The sequence below is a fragment of the Felis catus genome, chromosome B1, assembly GCF_018350175.1.
Source record: "Felis catus isolate Fca126 chromosome B1, F.catus_Fca126_mat1.0, whole genome shotgun sequence".
Lineage (NCBI taxonomy): Eukaryota > Metazoa > Chordata > Mammalia > Carnivora > Felidae > Felis > Felis catus.
The window spans coordinates 101,873,976-101,889,592 of NC_058371.1; the positions used below are offsets into that span (position 1 = coordinate 101,873,976).

Consider the following 15,617-nt stretch of genomic DNA (forward strand, 5'->3'; position numbering starts at 1 on the left):
AATGAAATTATTCCCTTCAAAGATTAGGTAACCACCACTATTTTAACATTAAAAATAAATAAATTACTATGGTTAAATGCTGAACACAGTTGAATTTGTAACTGCTTTCAAAGTTAAAGGTATTATCCGTAACAATTACATAATTTAGAATATACTTTATTCCACATGGTGATGATTTTAAGAAAGAAAATTTGGCTAATTCCTAATTTCCTAAGAGGAAAACATCCAACTCCTCTCCATCCCCTTTCTTGTAATTCCTTGTGTTGGGAGAAATGCTCTGATTGAAGACAGACATTTATTAGACAGCAGAAATCACCTCACTTGCTTTCTGAGGAACATCAGATCTCTCAGCCTGTCCTTTAATTCTTACACTCAAGTAAGGAGAGCCATCTTGTGCTTCTTCCTCTTACATATAAAGCATATCTTGGCAAAGCATCCATACATGAGAAATGCCTGGTGGCATTTCAGTTCCAGTGTCTCTGCCTATGAGTAGATGGGCAAGCTAGCCTTGCACTGTGGACCTCCAGCCTTCAATTTCCAGGGTAGGAGTAGAAAGCACTATACTAGTCTCAGGTCTAAGTACCTTTTTCAAATCCATCTTTAATAGAGATTCTCTCATTGGAGGTTATCATTAATAAATACTGATAGAATGATCCCTAATTTGGCTAAACTTCTCATGCATTTTCTATTGACCTAAAGCTTGGAGAGAAGAGAGATCCTCAAGTTCTAAACCTCTAATGACGACATGTTATCTTCTGTAGTGCTTTTCTAGAGGCAGACATATATTGTATTTATTTTGTATTATTATACATTCTCCCCTTAACCATTAATTAGCCCCTATTTTATTAAACATTTCTGTGAAATCTGATGCTGGTGATTACTTTTTGCTTGAAATTCTTTAAACCTTTGGCTTCTAAGGCACTTATTCCTCATTCTCCTACCTGTTACTTTCCCTCCTCAGCATTCTGTGTAGCTCTATCCACCCTCTCGCCACCCCACTTTAATTTTGGTATTCTTCAGGGATCCATTCTGGACCAGTTTCTCCCTCAACACGCCATCATCCCTAGAAGTTTCATCCATCTAGAAGTTTTCATCTACAGCTTCTAACACTTTCATGCTGGCAACTCCCAAATCATTCATCTGAGCCCACTGTTGTCTATAAGCCGGTATTTCTAATTGTATTTCTCCTCTAGACTTCTCATCCACATCTCAAACCCCATGGATCAATGAATGGCTCCTCTAAAGAATAGAGGCTTCTTTAAAACTAATCTATGGTTTCACATATGGTTTCCATAACTCACCATTGTAGCATCATCAATGATGGAGTAATTTGCCTGGTGCAGGTAGTGATGTAGTATATTGCACAGCAAACATGAAGGATTTTCTTGGAGAAAACGTGCAACTTTTGTAAGTCTGTTGTATTTACTTCTCAGCGGAAAATGTACACTTTTATTCTGAAACAAAGCAAAAACAACAGATTTAGAGTTATATAAATCAAAGACAGTGCAAATAGAAGATATCTAGTAATCAAGAACTTGCAGGTCTGATGTTTTCCAACAATGATGAACAATAAGGGATCATGTTCAATAATAAATTCTGTATGATACCTTGTATTGTTGAAAGACATACCTCTAATGCTTCTGTCATTATGCATCCCATAACAGCACAAATTCTCAAGGTGCCTTCAGTTTCTAATTTGTTTAAGGATGATTTGAGTTGATCAATGGGAACAAGCCATGCACCAACAGCTGGAGTTGCAGTGCTTAAAAGGTTCAGCTGCCTTTGAATATTAAAAAAAAAAAAATTACAAAAACAAGTGTCAAGATTTGTATTTCAAACAATAATCCATACTTACTATACTTAGTGGCTATTTTACTTAGGCAAAATTTCTTTTCCTTTTGGTTACCAGATACATTATGAACATATAAGTAGAAATGCCAAGAACAGATAATAGGAAAAAAAGAAAAATATTAAAACCTATTAGAGGTGAAAGTAAGAAGTTCATGGTGAGGTGACATATAAAAGTAAAACTAAAGCCCTAGAAAAGAAAAAGAGTCAAACGAGAATAATAAGGTCTATAGAAAGCATGAAAGTAGGAAATATGGTAAGAAAGTGGCAACCCTAATGCTAGATATATCAGAAAAATAATTTAAAAAACATTAGACAGAATTTTATGTTATTTAAAATAAAGTAACATCAAGGAATAGTACTACATTTTAAAAACTTTTTACCTAGAAAATGAATGTGTAGGAGATCTCACATTGGTGGGAGCTGCAAAACTAAACCATATTTCCTTGATGGTCAACTTCATGCTACATGAATCTGGAGGTGGAGGCATCAGAGGTAGATCTTTTTTCAAATCATCAGATTCAACTCCTTCATCCTACATAAATTCAAAAACCAAAAACTTAGCTCCTTAAAATCACTAGTGCAAAGGTTAATGTTTTAAGCACAAAATCTTCCCAACAAAGCAAGTTCTACAGATAACACCTTTATATAAAACAGGTAACATAAACCCTGCTCAGCCTGATTCTGAGAAATATCTAGAGACCCTTGAAGCTCCAAGGAGCATAGTCTGAGAAGCCACTGCACTGTAACAAACCATAAATCAAGAAATCTTAGAACTGAAGGGTTTCTCATGATCACTTCATTCAATCACATTTGTTTAGAGATGTTTAACTGTTATTTTTTCCACGTGAAGAAAGTGATAGAAAGAGGTTTGGTGATTTGCCAAAAGGTCATACAATATTAAGTAGGAGAATGAGTGATAGAATTAAGGTCTTCTGCTTCCCACCACAATCTATTTTCCATTCCAGTTTAACAAAATACTTTAAACTTCCAAATAAAGTGCCATAAAAATACTAGTGTAGTCCATGTTCAAATAAACAACACTCTACAATAAAAAATTCTGAGTTATCTTATATGCTAGCAGTCTGAATCAGTATTAAGAAATAGAGGAGTATTTTTTAAATGTATAATTACCACTCTTTAGAATGCAAGGAGGTAAGAATAATATTAAGGAAACAAAAAAGTCTACGGCCTGTAATGTCTACTTATAGCTCTTTGATTCACTTGTGATCAAGATGAAGAAAAGACTGACATTTTCTTGTGGGATGATTAAGGAATCTAGAGTATCCACAAAATAGTTTGAATCCTAAGTGCTAAAAAACCAACTTGAACCATAGGCAACAGTAATTTTAAAGTTAGAAGGCACTAAATATAAGTCGACATTCCTTATCTGCAATTCTAAAATTACAATGTTCTGAAAAATCTAAATATTTCTGTGTAAATGTGGCAACAAAATTTGATCTGAACTGGTGACGGGCTATTTATCCCATTTGGCATTTTTATTAATGTTGTGCTACATAAGTATTTAAATACTTCAAGACACCGTGCTATCTCAGATTCCACTAGGCGTTTATGTAACATATAAACCACACACAGTTATTACCTTTCTCTTAAAGGAAAAAAAGTCTGAATTCTCAAATACACCTGACCTGTGGGTTTCAGACAAGGCTGTGAGAAGAAAGTCTTCAAGAACTCAAATTTTAAAAAGGGAAGGGAGCTTGTAGGTAATAAGCAACTAATTATAATAATATGTGAAGCAAAGCAGCAATACACTTAGATTTAGGTTGACCGAATTTTGGGCACCTATGGTATGTGTAAATGATGACAGCTAAAGGCCAATGCATGTAATTCGGGGGCTCAGGTGAAGGGTTAGTGCTAAAAGCATAACCGATGGGCAAGAGTAGTGTCATCAAATTATGGAGCAGGACTAGGAAATGAAATAAATCAGGGAGTGGACAAATAGCAAAAAAAGCAAGGTAGCCAAAAAGAGAACGTGGTGTGAACACCCACATTTAAGGACAAAGAACTGAATAAGGACATGGACCAGCAAAAGTCAGAGAAGCCAAAGTAAGCAATGTTACAAAATTTAGAGATACTCAGCAAGGAGAGTAGGATCAGAGAGATCAAAGAAGACACCTGAGTTTCTGTCAAGTATATTAGCAGGATAGAAGGACAAAGAGAGCACAGCTGGTTTTTCCCAGTTCTTTTGTCCAGTGAGAACCTACTGGATTTTTTTAATTTCCTTAATTAAAGTGCTAATTCCCAACCACCATTCAAATACTTCCGAAGACCTCACAAGAAAACTGTGATTAAACTCTCGAACTATGCCTCAAATCAAAATAAATGTTTCAAAAATAAATTCCTAGAAACCTGGGGTTCAGAGCTCATTATGCCAATGGATACTGGATATCCATGACATTTCTTAAAAGGTGGTTTCTTTCCTCTTCAGCTGGTCTAATTTTCAAATGATTAGAAGTATATATATATGTGTGTTTAAAAACAACATCTATCAAGGTCTTACTATGTGCCAGACACTGAGTTAAACCTTTCATATGTATTATCTCCTTTAATCTTAACAAATTAGAAGGTCAATATCATTATAATACTATACAGATGAAGAAACTTCGGAGATGAAATAACTTGCACCAATCACTGGTACAACTCTTCTATAATCTAGAATTTTGAATATTTTCATTATTGTTATTATTCATCATGACATTCTACCATTATAAAAACAATAAATGAATTGCATATAAAATCCTTGAAACAACATAAAAACAATGACTACTTTTCTGATATTCTGTTAATTTAATAATTCAACAAATATTAAGTGCCTACTATGAGCAAGGTATAAAGCAAAGCACTACAGCAGATACAAATAGATCTATGGTATGGTACCTACATTTCAGGACTTACACTCTAGTAGTAGTATATAATCACCAAAATACTTTGATTACTATTTAAGCAAAATCTAAAATATGGAAAGACAAGCAAATATACTCCAGAAATTAACTCTGAATTGGGTGTGCAGTTTTCTGTTATTTTTCAAAGCGCTATTACTATTAAAAATTCACCAACTTGTTCATCTGAAACAGAATTTCCATTTAAGTCTGAAGAAGGACTTATTCGATCACAAGGAAGATTATCATCAGAAACATCAGTATTATAGCCACTGCCAGTTGGAGAATCAGAAGAATTATTGGATGTCAGCACTCCACCTCTTTCTGTGACACTAGCTTTACCCATAATTCCAAACGTATTATATAAAACAGCACCAGATTGTCTTCCTCCTTTAAAAATGAAAGAATATATTTATTAAAAATGGTAGGTGTATAAATGTTGTACTCTACAGTATCCATAAAGATAAAAACAAAAAATACAAATTTATGAAGATATTCTTTCTCATCAAAACTTGTCCTTATCCATAAAAGTCACATAAGATTAGATTATCAGATAAAGAATTGTAGGCATATAAAATTACTATCATACATGACTAAACCTAAAGTCTTATATACAACTCAGTCTTCCCTTTTTTTGTATATTATTCAGTAATATAAAAGAAAACAAATGTAAGTCAGTGTGTCTCACTGAATAAAGGATTTACTGTATTTTCATCCTGCAAATCTCTACTAATCAAAAATCCAGTTTCCAAAGACACAAACTTTCAAAAGCTGGGTGGCTTTATATTTTATTCAAAATTTTTTCTGAACCACAGATTTTTCTGTCAACCACTGATGCTTTGTATGTCTACATGCTCTGTTAGTTTTGAATCACACAACGAAGGGAAAGTTCCACTTATGCAATTGGGATGGAGCACCCACCCTGGTAAATAGTCCCACATACCACACTTTCTGCTTAAATATGCTGATTCAGGTTATTAAAAATCACAATCATTCAAAACATTTCAGCAACATGGGGCCAATTTGTCCCTCATTTAAGCAGAATTTTTTAAGAATGCTTACCTTTTATGGTTAAATTTTCAAGTCCACATTCAAACATTATCCAACCCCATTTTTCTTGGCTGGGACCTATGCGAGTCACATCTGGAACAGCTTGCTGATCAGTTTCATCCACAAAAGTAAACTCATCCAACTCTTCAAGAGTAAATAAAACTTTGGATTTCTCAAAAGGAATAGCAGTGATGGCACAGGTACCAATATCTATTATCAAAAGAGAACAAGACGACCATTTTTAAAGACAGAGAGGTTTGTATTAAAAAAAAAAAAAAAGAAACACTTGGCATATCTTAAAAAGATATCTTAATACCCTGTCAAAAAGAAAAATAAATGAACCAACCAACTTCTAAAATAATGCCTAATATCTTACTACTTAAAAAGTGCCAGAATCTCACTGAAGTAAAAGGGAGGAAAAGAGATTCCACAGTTAACAAATAATTGCTCAGAGGCAGAATGAATTCATTTCTGAAAGATTATAGGACACTCTAAAAATCTAAAGTTAAATAGCTCCTGAATAATTCAGTTTCATGGTAAACTATTTTTACATCATCATGTTACAAAAAAAAATTATTTTAATTATGTTCTCATGTTACAAAAAGAATTTCTCATTGTGTTACAAAAAAAATTATTTTAATTAATTACCCAGCTTTAGGAAAAACATTAGAAAATAGGAAAATTACAGCTTTTACTAAAAGATTACTTTATGGTAACACATTTTATGTAATTACAATTCATAACAGACACTGCCATAATAATTCCACTGCTTACAATATGCAATATGGAAACTAACATCCTGCATGCCTGGCAAAGGCTTTTAGTTTACTTTTTTCATTTCTTTCTGTGATTAGAGCTAAGAGAGAAAAGGAAAAAAAAAAAGGTTTAAAAAAAAAACATGTAAATTTAGCACTCAGAGATAAACTTGTTTACATTTGAATTAAATTTCTTTCTAGCATTTTAGAGATTATTTTACAAACAAACCAGCTTTGGTTCCCACATTTCAAGTAACAGCAAACCATGATAACTTCCTGAGGACATTAAAAATTCTTCAAAGATACTATTTTAAATTTACATAACAACCCATCATACGAAAACACTGTATTTTGCACTTATGATTAGAAAGTCTTCCCTTGTCAGAGACTAAATGTTCACTTACATTTTTCTATGTTTTTCCATTATTTATTTTTTTCATATTTGTCTTTAATTCCATGAACTTATTCTGATGTATGATATAAGGTGAGAATTTAACTTAAATTTTACTGAAATTTTTGGATTAGGTAATTACTTGCATAAATCAAAGATCCAAAATGTGTGAAAGGGTATGCAATGAAAAGCTCCAATACCACACTCGGACATCCACCTCCCTCCCTTTAGGTAACAAATGTCATTAGATTATTGAGAATCCTTTCACAGATATCTTATGCACATATAAAGACAATTACATTTTTTTTAACATTATGTTTTTTACATACGCTTTTTTACACTATGTTTTGTCTTTAATGACTTTTTTCTACATAGTGTGCCTTTTAAAATTCTATTTAATTACTTCTTACAGTCTCTACAACACCCAAGTGCAAACTGGTTACCAGTGCAAACTAAGCCTTTTTATATTTAAGCCACTATATTTTGTACCAGCTTTAGGACAATAGATCTCAGGCAGCCATGAGAAGTCTTTTTATCTGGAATCCTCAAAATGCTTTGCCCTCAAACACAAGGATGGTGAAAGCTTTGAGAAAGCCACAGCAGTTACACAGACCCAGGATATATACAAGAATCATGGAAACTTCAGAGCTCACAGAATACAATGAGCAAACTCAAGGTAATCATTTGTTCATTCAGGATTGGTCACCTGTCCTATATGTAGATTTTAACATAGCAATCATCTCAAGTAAGAGTGACAAATTCCATTTTTTTCTAGATTGACTCTCTGACAATCTGAGATCACTGAAGCCTTTAAAATGAGCTATGTAGGGGCGCCTGGGTGGCTCAGTCGGTTAAGCGTCTGACTTCAGCTCAGGTCATGATCTCGCGGTCCGTGAGTTCGAGCCCCGCGTCGGGCTCTGTGCTGACCGCTCAGAGCCTGGAGCCTGTTTCGGATTCTGTGTCTCCCTCTCTCGTTGACCCTCCCCCATTCATGCTCTGTCTCTCTCTGTCTCAAAAATAAGTAAACGTTAAAAAAAATTAAAAAAAAAAAAATAAAATGAGCTGTGCACTAAATTACATCAAAAATATTAAAAGGATATGTAACATCTCTAGTTTTTCACCTCAAGAGGAACTTTAAGAGACACAGCTATTGTTCTTATTGCTACTATATTTTATAGATTTGACTAACAGCTTTTGATATTGCAATTAATTCTTTTTTATATATAAGATAATAATCTTTTACATTTATTTATTTACTTTTGAGAGAGAGACAGAGAGAAGTGAGCAGGGGAGGGGCAGAGAGAGAGGGAGATAGAGAATCCCAACACGCTCTGCACTGTCAGCAAAGAGCCTGATGGGCTTAAACTCACAAACTGCGAGATCATGACCTGAGCTGAAATCAAGAATGGGACGCTTGACCAACTGAGCCACGAAGGTGCCCCTTGCAATTAATTCTTTTTAATGAAGTTGTGCCAACACAATGATTAAAAAGTAAGAAAGATGATAAAGATCATACTCTCTGTTTTATAATGAGCCAGCAGATACTATGAAGAAAAAAGAGAGGAGACAGAAGCAGTTCCTAATTTGGGCCATACCACTCACTTTCCTACCACAGTTTACCTTCCACTGTCATAGAACGTGAGTAACTAAACAATTAAATACCATATGTTCAATATATGCAGAAATACCTTTCTCTTATAAAATACTCAAATTGTAGCAATATTTTTAAAAATCATGTTTCCTTTTGCAAATTCTTCTTACATTTATACATGTCAAAGAAAAATATCTGTTGTAGAATCCTACCTGTTGTATCAAGACCCCTAAGTTGCCCATGAACTCGATGAATATTTAACTTGGCTGCAATTTCTTTGCCTTTTTCTGCTCCAGCATTTGATCTGAGAGATCCAGATGACTGAGGCTGCATCTTAGTGGCATGGACATACCTATCAAAATTTGATGTTCTACCAGGTTCTGCATTGTTTGAAGTCTCTTCAACCACACCTCTTTATGGAAAAAGAAAAAAAAAAAAGAAGTATGATAGTTAACATGTAAACAATATAGTTCAGTAAAAACATTTAATAAATGTTTTTTTTAATTCCACTGTTTTAATTAAACCAATATTCATAACAAGTTTTTCAGTGTTTACTGAAAAATAGTATGTGTAAAAACAGTATGAACTTTTAAAAACCTACTTTGCATATCTATAAAGTGATATTTGAAATTCCAATACAAATTTTGAGTATTAGCACCAGTTTTCAGAAATATATTAAAATGATGATTGTTTCTTGCTTTTACATCCAACAAGAAAATTATGGCTCAAATTAATAAATCTTACCTGTTCATACGAACTTGTGTAGCAATTCTGTCAAAACACAATGCTACTAGAGAAACATGAGTCACGCTTTTATTAGGAGCTGTACTTGGAGATTCTTCCACGGAGGCTTGTAACAAACATAAGTTTACCTAACACAAAATGTCATAAATTTCAGAGTTAAAAACTTAAAAATTATCAGTTAAACATAAAATATACAAGAAACTGAAAAACTACTGTTAAGAATCATGTATGTATGTGTCTGATAGACTCTCATAATCATAATTCAATTCTTATTGGATGGATGCGGAATATTTTATAAATATTACCCCATATTCCAATTAAGTAAACTATATTAATTTTTCCATTAGATCATCAAAAAATAAAATATATATTTTTGATATAATCTATTCTACCACCATTCAGCTTAGTAAATACAAAGGATAAAACCCACCAAAATGTTTTCCTCTTTCTGGAAAATTTTTTAAATTGTTACCTTTGGTATGCTAACATTAGCCTGAAGACCTTTAATTGTTACATTATCTTGCTTCATTATAAGATTTGTCTGTGCTTGTCCTTGGTTAGTAGTTCCTATGGTAGTATGTTCAGTTTTTGTTCCTCTAACATCTTGTTTGGAAGATAGCTAGAGATTAAAGTAGAATTATTATTTCAGAGAACTTTCATAATTTCCACATCATCCACAATTGCAACTTGTTTATCCAATGTGCTCCTTTATGCCCATCTATATGCCAGCTGCCATCCACTTTAGCACCCACGCTCTTAAAGTCCAAACCTTAGAAAAGCGAGCAACACTACTAGCAGCTTCAGGGCTGAAGAGAAGTGATATAAAATAAAGTGAAAACACCCTACAGAAAAACACAAAAAAAAATGGCAATAGGTATTATTTTAGAATCAGTAAAATGTATTAATTTAAGAACAGATTTGGTTTTTGATAATTGGCTCCTTACTGGCTGAGGATATTTTCAAATTTCTTTTGATGTACATATATGTTTTGAATAACTGGATCATTAAAAATAACCAACCTCACTTTATCTTGCCTCTAGTCTCTAGCCCAAATATGACCCAGATAAATTTGAAAGTCAAATAGAGAATCACCAAGTTATGACTGCTAAGAAACTGGCTCAGTGGCTAGAACTACAACATAAGTAGAACATCACACACCAGGAGATGATGACTTAATTCACTGAAGTGAACAAAAATAATCTTGGGGCACCTGGGTGGCTCAATCCATTAAGCAACCGACTCGTGATTTCAGCTCGGGTCATGATTTCATAGGCTTGTAAAATCAAGGCCCGTATTGGGCTCTGCACCGACAGTGCAGAAACTACTTGGGATTTTCTCTCTCTCTCTCTCTCTCTCTCTCTCTCTCTCTCTCTCTCTTTCCTTCTCCTGCTCATGCTCTCTCTTAAAATAAATAAAATTTACGGGCGCCTGGGTGGCTCAGTCGGTTAAGCGGCCGACTTAGGCTCAGGTCATCATCTCACAGTCCGTGAGTTCGAGCCCCGCGTCAGGCTCTGTGCTGACAGCTCAGAGCCTGAAGCCTGTTTCAGATTCTGTGTCTCCCTCTCTCTGACCCTCCCCCGTTCATGCTCTGTCTCTCTCTGTCTCAAAAATAATAAATAATAAATAAATAAATAAATAAATAAATAAATAAATAAATAAATAATAAATTAATTAAAATAATGAAATTTTTAAATTTTTTTTTTTTTCAACGTTTATTTATTTTTGGGACAGATAGAGACAGAGCATGAACGGGGGAGGGGCAGAGAGAGAGGGAGACACAGAATCGAAACAGGCTCCAGGCTCTGAGCCATCAGCCCAGAGCCTGATGCGGGGCTCGAACTCCCGGACCGCGAGATCGTGACCTGGCTGAAGTCGGACACTTAACCGACTGCGCCACCCAGGCGCCCCTGAAATTTTTAAATAAATAAATAAATAAACTTTAAAGTTTTTTTAAAAAAAGATTCTCTCTTTCCCTCTGCCCCTCCTCCACTTGTGCATGTGTGCCCATGCATGCACGCTTTCTCGCTCTCTAAAAAAATAAAATAAAAATAATCTCAAAAATATTAAGACACAAGTTATCTAATCACAGAGAAAAGTCAATATGCAGCTTTGCATTCTTAGAAAATCAATGTACCAGCCTGACAATTGATTGTTCATTCACTTAGGACCAAAGTTCTTTAGGAAAGCCTTAGAATTAAGTTACTTCTGATATAAAAGAAAAAATAAAGCTAAACACTTTAATAAATATTTAATTGCTATTTATTCACAGTACAGTTATATATGGTATCTCTTAAGGAGCCAATAACATACAAAGACTATTCAGAAATGTCTATGGATTTGGAGTGCCTGGGTGGCTCAGTCGGTTGAGCTTCCAACTCTTGATTGCAGATTGGGTCATGATCTCACAGTTCATGAGATTGAGCCCCGTGGCAGGCTCTGAACTGAAAGTACAGAACCTGCTTGAGATTTTCTCTCTCCCTCTCTGTCTGGGCCCCTCCCTCATGCTCTCTCTCTCAAAATAAATAAATGAACATTTAAAAAAAAAATGTCTATGTATTCCAATTTAAAGGGCTAATAAAATTTTAATACATGTTTTTTTTTTTCAAATTTAAATATCACGTACACATGAAGAGTATTCAATTGGCTACACTCACTGAATAAAAATGTTCTTACATTTTCTGAGAAGGTAGTCTTGCTATTTTGGACAGCTTCCCTGAGGACTTTGGCATGGAGATCATCTACAATTGCAGCTGGATGGCGGGTACTAGCACAATGAACCATCGCTTCAATATACCTGAGGGAAAAAAAAAACAGTAAATGAAAAACTTAAATATCACTTAATACTACAGTCTAGTTTATCTAAATAGGCCCATTATGTTCCACTCTAGATTTTATTAGTGTTAGTTTTGTCTCCTTTGCTGGGCTATAAGCTCCTTGCAGGACACAGAAATCTATTATTTCCCCTTTTTCCTTTCATTAAGTAGATACTAGTAAGAATATCAAACATACTAATTAGTTCCTGGTGTTACATTTTATGCTCATCATCCCAAAGTAAAAAAGAGAAAATATAATGCAATAAAATAATTACAATATTGCAATATAATTATTTATGCTGAAAAAGTAACAAATGATAAACCATATTTTCATCTTTGTTCAATCAAAATAGCCATCATCAACAATCTTCTTTATTAACACATACACTAATCATATCACATACACTTATAATTTTATGAAATAGTTATATTTGTAAACAAAAGTAATACCTGTCCAAAGCTTCAGCCACCAGGGGAGTCAGAACAATATCAACAGTCCCTTTTACTTCAACTATGGCTGTGGTCCTGGTCTGAGAGACTGGTTGATCCAGGGTCCACTCTTCTGTTAATGTTTCATCATCTGTGTTATCAACAGTTTTCTTTTCCAGAGGAGTATATGGTGTACTATACAATTTAACAAGCAAAATACAGGTTTAAAAGATTACGAGAAAGAATAGAACTTAAAGTTTCCTTAAGATGAATGACCACTCAAATGTACGTTTATTTCAACTAAAAATTTCATGGAATTAAACTAGATATTTTATGTCCCAAATGCTTTTCAGAGACAGGACAGGTGAGGTACAAAAATGAAAACTGATCAAAGCTGGTTAATACATCAAGTAAGAAAAAAAAATGTTGACATAGTTATTTGATGGGGCTTTCCCAAAATATGAAAACTACAATATTGAATTCTTGTTAGTTCCCAATTTTGATATGCCAAGTTATGGTATGTCTAACATAGTATGTCTAACAGAAATGCTACAGGCTGCTTATAAATGTTGGCAAAGCCATGACAGACAACAGAGTTGAATTATTTGTGGTAATTAATTCACAAATAAAATTTTTTTTAAAAAGTTCCAGAATTAATCTTTTTCTTTCATTTTCCCAAGGCTTTGGACAATTCCTGACACATGATGGCCAATAAAGTATTATTTGTAAGAATGAATAAATCAGCTGGAAAAACAAATAATAAAATAAGATGCAAGGCCAATTATTTATTACTTACAAGAAATGCAACTGAAGTATAAATACTATAGACATGTGGAAGGTAAAAATAATAAGAATAATGGAAAAAGATGCTCCATGAATATATTTGTATCACGGAAGCATAAGAAAGCTGAGGTGGCTGGATTAATATCAAAGTGGACTTAAAAAAAAGAATTACTACATGAGCCAAAGAGGATATTCTGTAATGATAAATCAATGTGAGCAGGGGCGTCTGGGTGGCGCAGTCGGTTAAGCGTCCGACTTCAGCCAGGTCACGATCTCGCGGTCCGTGAGTTCGAGCCCCGCGTCAGGCTCTGGGCTGATGGCTCAGAGCCTGGAGCCTGCTTCCGATTCTGTGTCTCCCTCTCTCTCTGCCCCTCCCCCGTTCATGCTCTGTCTCTCTCTGTCCCAAAAATAAATAAACGTTGAAAAAAAAAAAAATCAATGTGAGCAGACAGAACAATGTGTAAAATCTACTAAGAGTTTCAAAAAAGTTAGAGAGGGAGAGAGCCAAACCATAAAAGACTCTTAAAAAACTGAGAATAAACTGAGGGTTGATGGGGCGTGGGAGGGAGGGGAGAGTGGGTGATGGGTATTGAGGAGGGCACCTGTTGGGATGAGCACTGGGTGTTGTATGGAAACCAATTTGACAATAAATTTAATATTAAAAAAATAAAAGTAAATAAAAAAATAAAATCAGACACATAAAAAAATACATTTAAAAAACTGACAGAATTGAAGGAAGAGATAAATTGACAACTTTAGTTAAGATTATACTACTTTCCCAGCAACTGACAGAAATGGTGAACAACAAACCAGTAAGCTTAGAGAAGATCAGACAACACCATCCACCAACTCTGCCATGTGCACAATATGACTCCATCCAACAACTGCAGAAAACACTTTCTTTTCCACTGCTTGTGGAACACTCACCAACATGGAATACTAGCTAGGGTACAAAACAAGTCTCAACAAATATAAAGACCAAAATAATAAGGAATATATTATGTGGTTACAAAGGAAATTAGAAATTAAAAGCAAAATGCTATCTTTAAAATTCTCAAATATGTGGAAATCAAGCACTGCATTTCTGAACAAGCCAATGGGTCAAAGAATTAAATTATGAAGGAAAATTTTAAAATAAATAAATAAAAGATAAAGTTTACAGTCAAGTAAGTAAAGAATGGTTATTCCTCAGAATAAACCACATATCATTAAATTACATACTTTAAACTTCAAAAGTATGTAATTTCTACTTACTTCGAAGTTGTTCCCGAAAGTTGCATTCCTCTGTCTAGTAAAGAATTAGCAGTGAGCCCCTGTTTGATAACCTAAAATAATATAAAACATTATAGTCTAGAATTTTAATATTAATTGTTCTCTAATTTTATGCTATCAACTGGTATTTGTCAATATCCAGATTACCTTGTTAATATGCTTTTCATATGTACAATAAAAATATTTAACAAATTGAGAAAGTCATATAAAATATGGAATTGTCACTTTCATTTTCTGATTATTCAGACAAATGAGAGGGCAGGGCTGTGAGGATTCAATAATGATAGTAAAAGACTACATAACTAAAGCTTAATAGTGCTTCAAATGTCTTTACTCCAAAGTTCCTTTTCTGAGCTTTTCTTAAACTAATTTTAGAACCTTCTCCTAACACAATCAACTTTTAAGTGAGAAAGAATCCCAGAGAAACATTAAGTTATACAAAAAACTAGATTGTAGATAACAGATAACAATTAAAATTAATAATGCACTTGGTTATTCAAACCAAACTGAACTCTTTTAAATGCTAGCCAGTTATTCAGATTTAATAGAGAAAAATGACTTTCTTATTGCCTATATTCTATTTTGAAATTATCTAAAGATATGAATTACTTCCTTGACTTTACTCCAGAGAGTTGATTGCCTAACCAAACTAGAAAGATTTATGCAATTACTAAAATAATTCTAACCTCTCAGTTACTCTTCTGTATTGGAAGTACCATATGTTTTTTATACTGGAAAATTCATATACCAACATATTTTCACATGGAATAAAGAAAACATTTTGAAATCTTAACATGGGTCATTCATCTTGGGCAAGAAATGGCACAACCTTAAAACCAAAACTTTGTAATGGTCACTAATGCTTCTTCTTCCTTCAACAAATATTGCTCAAATGCATACATGTATTCCAACTCCATTTATCACATTTCCAGCATTACTTAAGTCCAGCCCTGTCACCTCTTGCACTGATCGCTGCAACAGCTTTCTAAGTGATTACCCCACTTGTTCTCCTGCTTAATGTCAATTCAATTCTACTTAGTA

General features: G+C 33.9%; 1 protein-coding gene across 10 annotated transcripts in view; it reads right to left on the reverse strand.

The window, feature by feature from the left end:
• The window catches only part of KIAA1109 (transmembrane protein KIAA1109 homolog), a 211,542-nt gene that overhangs the window by 92,395 nt on the left and 103,530 nt on the right, over window positions 1-15,617 (reverse strand). For all 10 annotated transcript variants that reach the window (XM_045055906.1, XM_045055911.1, XM_045055905.1 and 7 more), the window contains 11 exons: window positions 14,559-14,629; window positions 12,543-12,716; window positions 11,953-12,073; window positions 9,752-9,898; window positions 9,280-9,407; window positions 8,748-8,947; window positions 5,811-6,008; window positions 4,927-5,138; window positions 2,232-2,383; window positions 1,630-1,780; window positions 1,302-1,454 (listed from right to left, as the gene is read on the reverse strand). In XM_045055906.1, the coding sequence (XP_044911841.1) occupies window positions 1,302-1,454; window positions 1,630-1,780; window positions 2,232-2,383; window positions 4,927-5,138; window positions 5,811-6,008; window positions 8,748-8,947; window positions 9,280-9,407; window positions 9,752-9,898; window positions 11,953-12,073; window positions 12,543-12,716; window positions 14,559-14,629 (1,707 nt within the window). The remainder of the gene's footprint in view (window positions 1-1,301; window positions 1,455-1,629; window positions 1,781-2,231; window positions 2,384-4,926; window positions 5,139-5,810; window positions 6,009-8,747; window positions 8,948-9,279; window positions 9,408-9,751; window positions 9,899-11,952; window positions 12,074-12,542; window positions 12,717-14,558; window positions 14,630-15,617) is intronic.